Genomic DNA, 6,000 nt, shown 5'->3' with positions numbered 1-6,000 from the left:
ACCAGTTATAAAGTTGCTTAGATTTGGCCATTCTATAACATATCAAAAGGTAACTCAAAGGTGAACCATCCCTTTAAGGCCTCTACTGCAGTTTTTCGTTCCCTAAAGAGCGTTATCAGCAGCTCGGCGCACTCGTTGCAGTTCCTCCGAAGCAGGAGCCGCCGCCTCGTCACACCAGGATCCTGCTGATAAACTCGCTTAATCCACGTGCGGAAAAGCCGGAATCGAAAAAGTCCCAATTGACCACGTGGAACTCATCACTCTGTCGTCATCACTGAGCGCTAACGTTCTTGGGAGGCGCGTTAAACTGACGGTAAATACTCTGCCGAATGCGTGCTTGCGATTGGCTCCTAGGTTGGACAGGCCCAGTGCGTGGGTGTGCTATGTGCGGAGGAAGTCGCTGTGATTGGCTGCTTGGTTTTTGCCGGTTGCATCAGCTGCGCGCTAGCAATTTCTTGAGCCTTTGACTGGACATCGGGGACAGCGAGGGATTATGGCCGAGAACGCGACAGACAAGTTGGGAAAAATGAGCCTGGACAAGGTTCGTGGCACTAGAGGGCGGGGTGATATGATTGGTGTGTGTGGGGCACATGATGGAGCACGGGGTATAAAGAGCAGGGCATCACGGGTCAGGATTCCACAGGGTTTCTTAAAGGGGCACACCACCCTAAACCTGTCTTTCTCCAAGTGAAAGTAATTGATTCCAAGCAACCTGTAAACATGTAATGGAGATTTTTTTTGATGTCAAAGTTATTTGTAAATGTAATTACTATAGAAAGCGGTGTCTGCTTCTAGTCTCTGCACTGCTGGTTCTGGCTACTAAGCGCTGAACTCTGCCACATGGTTTTATTTACATTTAAGGTTAAAATCATTTCCCAATTGTTTCTCCCCCATTCCACCCAGTCGACTCCCTGCGGGGTTGGCGGGTTTCCAGCCAAATTGTGCTATTAATTTAAAGCCCAGGCGGGGTTTGAAAGTACAAACTAACCAAGTTATGGTTTTCAGCCAAGCCTGCGTCTCTCAATGCATGTTGGGTAGTGCAGTTTTTGTTTAACAATTTGCCGACTGCCAAGTTGAATGTAAGACTACAATACCCAGCATGCAATGGGTCGGACTTGTGTAGAAGATGGGCGTTACCAGATTTTGGGCTCTGTACCGGTGACTTTCCTCAATTTCAGAAATGTTGCGGCAAAAATCTGCTGGCTACCATAATGTCTAGAGGTTGAGCTGTTTTACCAATATTTATTGTAATTGTATATGTATTAGGGCCTTATGGGACCCCTTTACCTCCTGGCCCTTTTGAATATGCACCCCTGGTAATGGACAAATCTGCCCTATTCTGCTTCATGGGAAAATTTGTTAAACAGTTAAAAATTCAAAAAGGCGTATTTTCACCTAAATTCATAATTGTTTTCACTGCACATATTGTGCTATTTTTGGGCTACTTTTGAAGTGCCTCTTGGCTAGTTTTGGGCTGGTTTTGTAGCTGACTTTGGCTGGTTTTCAAAATTAGACCTGACAACCCTGACTCTCCCTGTCCCCTCCTGATTGTATCATCATTGTGTCTGAGAGATGCCCCTTATCCACTACCTCTTTGGGAGATACAGAGCAGTGGTGCGGAGTTGAGGTCCACCATTGTTGGTTTCTTAAAGGAGAACTAAACTCCCCAATAAGAAAAGCCCCTACCTACCACCCTAGATAGTCCCTCTCCCTGCTTCCCTCCTCGTATAGTTCATTACACCTGAAAGTCTCTCGAATACATTGCACATGTATCGGTGCAGAGTAAGTGCAGCGGAGCTCATGGGATCTTCCGGATCTTTGGCCTTCATCTGTAAGGGAGCGCTGTATTGGTGCATGCACAGTTGGAGCAATCTTCCAGTTTGTAGCAACTGCGCATGCACCAAAAGTGCCGGGAATTGCCGAAGGGAAGAAGACGCAAAGAAGAACAAAGATGTGGAAGATGGCGCCCATGAGCTCCACTGTGTTTACTCTGCAATGATACATGAGCCATATATTCGGGACACTCAGGGGTAATGAACTATGTGGAGAGTGGAAGCAAGGAGGGGGACTGTCTAGGCTAGTAGGTAGGGGCTTTTCTTTTTTGGGGGTTTAGTTCTCCTTTAATCCCTATGCTTCCTGGCAGTGATTAGCAACAGATCTAGACTAAAATGCAATTGTTTTGCATACCTCCCAACTGTCCTGTGTTGAGCAGGACAGGCCCGCTTTTGACAGCTCAACCTGCAGTCCCGGATATGTACTGATATGTCCCGCGTTTCTCTTTGATCTGAACTGACAGAAAAAGATACAAAGTTTCTAACTTAATTGGCTCTTGGCAGAGAAATACTTTTGTGACGGTTTTAGATAAGAACTTACACAACTTAAAGGGCAATTCACCTTCATTAGTAAAACTGTAATAACACATAAAAAAACATGTGTCAGACTTTCTTAACCTGCCAAATAAAATGGACATGGTAATTAGGGGGTGTTGTCACAAAAATGGGCGTGGTCAAAAAAAAAATGTTCCCTACGCAAAGCAAATCTTTTTGTCCCTCTTTCTGTTTCCAACATGTTTGGAGGTATGGTTTTGGGGGAAAAAAACTACTTTCCCCTAACTATATTTTGCGGGCTCTGTTAACCCACATCTCTGATGGGGTACAGAAAATTCAGGGTAATTGGTGCCCATTAAGCAGCAACAGGAACTTGGCGCAGTCCTTGCACTTGATGCATTTGTGACTCTGTGCAGGTAGTGTGATACTGCAGTTGTATACACTAGGGAAGGGGTTTGTAAAGTGACATAAATCATAAGACACAGTATCATTAACATGCAGATAACCTCACGAGGAGCCACTGAGCAGGAAACTGGCACTGACTGTTGTGTGTTGTAGTTACACACATTCTTTACTTGGCACAGTTTCAGTTTTTAAGCAGAAGCAGGTGTTCCTGGGCCAGTCTGGAGAGCTGACTCATTTGTGCCAGTGTGTGGTTGGTAATTGTTGTACTAGTAATTCAGTCTGGATAGGGCACAGGTTTATATAGCAGATAACTGATAAGCTGTGCAGAAGACAATGGTTTCAGTTCTAACACAGGAAGATAGACGGATGTATCTCTTGTGTCCCTAAAGATCTGTAAGGCCTTTAGAATCCTTGATCAATGCCCCCTATTCCTGTGATAGAGCAAGCCAGTGCTGCTGATGTACAGGTATGGGATCCATTATCCAGAAACCCGTTATCCAGAAAGCTCCGAATTACAGAGGCCGTCTCCCGTAGACTCCATTTTATCCAAACAATCCAAATTTGTAAAAATGATTTCCTTTTTTTCTGTAATAATAAAACAGTAGCTTGTACTTGATCCCAACTAAGATATAAATAATCGTTATTGGAAGCAAAACCAGCCTATTGGGTTTATTTAATGCTTAAATGATTTTTTAGTAGATTTAAGGACTGAAGATCCAAATTACAAAAAGATCCCTTATCCGGAAAACCCCAGGTCCTGAGTATTCTGGATAACAGGTCCCATAACTGTATTTATTTTGGTTATTTAGTTACTTTTATAATTTCGGACCACAATAATAGAATTGCCGACCTCTGGGTTTGCATTGCCTTCATGGATGTCAAACAAATGAAAATCCTGAAAACGTCCTGAAGTATGACTCTCATCATCATTCAGCTGCTGCATCCAATTAACATAGATACACACTGTCTGGCTATCATCATCATCATTTGTTTATATAGCGCTGTCAAGATACGCAGTGCTTTACTGCAGTTATAGCAAACAGGGAATAAATGGTGGATAACAAACAAGGATTACAGAATACAATAGGGTTAGAATGACCTAGAGATTAGAGTTTAAAAACTAAAAGGTTAGGGTACAATTGAGACATTAGGATTATATAAACATTTTGTCATTTTTAAAACAGCAATGATTAATTAAGGTACATTGAATAAGCCTCTTTAAACAGATGGGTCTTTAAGGAGCACTTGAAAATTTGGAAAGAAGGAGAAAGTCTGACAGCTTGTGGCAGAGAGTTCCAGAGAAAAGCAGAAGCCCGAGAGAAGTCTTGTAGATGAGAATGGGCAGAAGTGATCAGAGAAGTGAGGCGAAGATCAGAAGCAGAGCGTAGGTTTCGTGAAGGAGTGTATTTGGAGATTAGAGATGAAATATAGGGAGGGATTTCTTGGGCCTTGAATGTGAGTGTAAGTAATTTGAATTTGATTCTAGAAGAGATTGGGATCCAGTGAAGGGACATACATATGGGAGCAGCTGATGTTGAGCGGCGAGCTAGATGAATGAGTCTAGCGGCCGCGTTTAGAACAGATTGGAGTTGTGAAAGGTGACTTGTTGGAATACCTGTGAGGAGTAAGTTGCAGTAATCAAGGCGGGAGATGATGAGAGACTGAATCAGTGTTTTAGTTGATTCTGAACTGAGATAGGGTCGTATTCGAGCAATGTTGCGCAGTTGAATACGGCAAGATTTTGCAAGTGTTTGAATATGTGGTGAAAAAGACAGATGAGAGTCTAAGATGACTCCTAGGCAGCCTGTGTGGTGGAATGAAAGGTGTTGTTGTTTACGGTGAGTGATATCTGAGGGACAGGGGAAGATCTTGGAGGAAATATAATGAGTTCTGTTTTAGAAAGGTTCAGTTTCAGGTGGCGCTGTGACATCCAGGAGGAGACAGCAGAGAGACAGTCTGTGACTTGGAGAAGGACAGAATTAGAAAGATCAGGAGTAGACAAGTAGAGTTGTGTGTCATCAGCATAAAGGTGATACTGAAGTCCAAATGACTGAATAAGTTTTCCTAGGGAAGTTGTATAGAGCGAGAACAGCAGGGGGCCAAGAACAGAGCCTTGAGGAACTCCAACAGAGAGTGGGAAAGTAGTAGAAGTAGAGTTTGAGAAGGAAACTTTAAAGGAACGGTCAGACAGATAAGATTTAAACCATGAAAGAGCAGTGTCCCAAATGCCAGATGAGTGTTGAATGTCAATAAGGAGTGTGTGGTCAACTGTGTCAAAGGCTGCAGAGAGATCTAGAAGGATTAGAATGGAGTAATGACCTTTAGACTTTGCCAATAGATGATCATTGGTTACTTTCTATTCTTTCTATTAATTTGGATGCGAATGGAAGAAGGGACACCGGTCGATAGTTAGTGGGAGAGTTGGGATCAAGGGAAGGTTTTTTGAGGATAGGAGTGATTAGTGCTTGTTTGTATAATGATGAAAAGGTACCAGTAGAGAGTGAAAGATTGAATAGGTGGGTAAGTGCAGGAGAGAGTGTATCAGAGATTGGGTGGAGGCGGCGAGAGGGTATGTGGTCAAGGGAGCAGGTGGTGGGTTTTGAGCAGGCTAGAAGTTTGCTAACTTCATCTAGAGTTGCAGGGGTGAAGGAGTGCAAAGCAGATGTGAGTGGATTGCACGTTGGTCTGAGATTGTTGTCGGACGGTATGCTCAGCCTAATGAGATCGATTTTTTCATTAAAGAAATGAGCAAGGTCTTGGGCGGTGACATTAATAGGTGGAGGGGGGCATAGGAGTGAGTTAAATGTGGCAAACAGCTGCTGTGGTTTGGAGGACATAGTAGATATAAGATAAGAGATGTATTGTTCTTTGGCTAATGATAGAGCTCGGTTATAGCAGGAAAGCATGAATTTGAAGTGGATGAAGTCAGGATCAGTTTCTGACTTTCTCCACCGTCGCTCAGCTGATCTACTACATCTTCTGAGGTACCGAGTTACACTAGTGTGCCAGGGTTGGGGTTTAGCTGGCCGGCTGTGACGGGTGGTAGAAGGTGCAAGGGAGTCAAGTGCTGTTGAAAGGGCATTGTTGTAGAGAGAAGCTGCCATATTGGGACAGGAGAGAGTATTAATATGAGATATGGATTGTGCTGATACTGTTGATAATTGTTGTGGTTCAAAGGCATTAAGGTTTCTGTACGTGTGGGTAGAGAGAGTTGGTTGTGAAGGTGCAGATGAAAGCAGTATCTGAAAGGAGAGTAGATGATGGTCAG

General features: G+C 43.5%; 1 protein-coding gene across 2 annotated transcripts in view; it reads left to right on the top strand.

Moving 5' to 3' along the window:
• The first annotated feature begins 337 nt into the window (after nt 1-337).
• tars1.L (threonyl-tRNA synthetase 1 L homeolog) overlaps nt 338-6,000 on the top strand; it is a 48,808-nt gene continuing 43,145 nt past the window's right edge. The window contains exon 1 of one of the 2 annotated variants that reach the window (XM_018247983.2): nt 338-541. In XM_018247983.2, the coding sequence (XP_018103472.1) occupies nt 494-541 (48 nt within the window). In that variant the 5' untranslated portion in view covers nt 338-493. 2 annotated transcript variants of the gene reach the window in all.

Source organism: Xenopus laevis, chromosome 1L, assembly GCF_017654675.1.
Source record: "Xenopus laevis strain J_2021 chromosome 1L, Xenopus_laevis_v10.1, whole genome shotgun sequence".
Classification (NCBI taxonomy): Eukaryota; Metazoa; Chordata; class Amphibia; order Anura; family Pipidae; genus Xenopus; species Xenopus laevis.
Note: the sequence above shows the minus strand (reverse complement) of the source record. Positions and strands in the feature narration are given on the sequence as shown.